The sequence below is a fragment of the Fulmarus glacialis genome, unplaced genomic scaffold, assembly GCF_000690835.1.
Source record: "Fulmarus glacialis isolate BGI_N327 unplaced genomic scaffold, ASM69083v1 scaffold18333, whole genome shotgun sequence".
NCBI classification, from domain to species: domain Eukaryota; kingdom Metazoa; phylum Chordata; class Aves; order Procellariiformes; family Procellariidae; genus Fulmarus; species Fulmarus glacialis.
The window spans coordinates 2,575-2,851 of NW_009205049.1; the positions used below are offsets into that span (position 1 = coordinate 2,575).

Below are 277 nucleotides of genomic sequence, written 5' to 3' on the forward strand. Positions count from 1 at the left end.
TCCCCGCTGCAGTAGACCTTCTCAGGCTCGCTGAAGGCCATCACGAAGGTCTTCACCTTCTTGAACATCACCATGGCTGAGGTGAGCGTGGGGGAAAACGCTCTCGAGAAAGCAGCGAGGGGGGCCGCACAGGGCAAGAATTGCGGGGTCTTTTTTTCCCCCTGAAGAGGAAAAAAATCCCCTAAAACGGGCTGATTTTAGTCAAAAAGGGCAATTTAACCCTTCGCTTCCTAGAGTTCGGAGAGGAGAGGCAGGGCTGCTCCGCGATACAGCCGCT

At 54.9% G+C, this 277-nt stretch overlaps 1 protein-coding gene across 1 annotated transcript in view; it reads right to left on the reverse strand.

Moving 5' to 3' along the window:
- TXNIP (thioredoxin interacting protein) overlaps positions 1 to 74 on the reverse strand; it is a gene marked incomplete at its 3' end in the record, with an annotated part of 2,642 nt that extends 2,568 nt beyond the window's left edge. The window contains 2 exon segments of the mRNA XM_009575248.1: positions 1 to 7; positions 9 to 74. The exon segment at positions 1 to 7 is cut by the window's left edge and continues 177 nt beyond it. Coding sequence (XP_009573543.1) covers positions 1 to 7; positions 9 to 74 — 73 coding nt within the window.
- Positions 75 to 277: the final 203 nt, after the last annotated feature.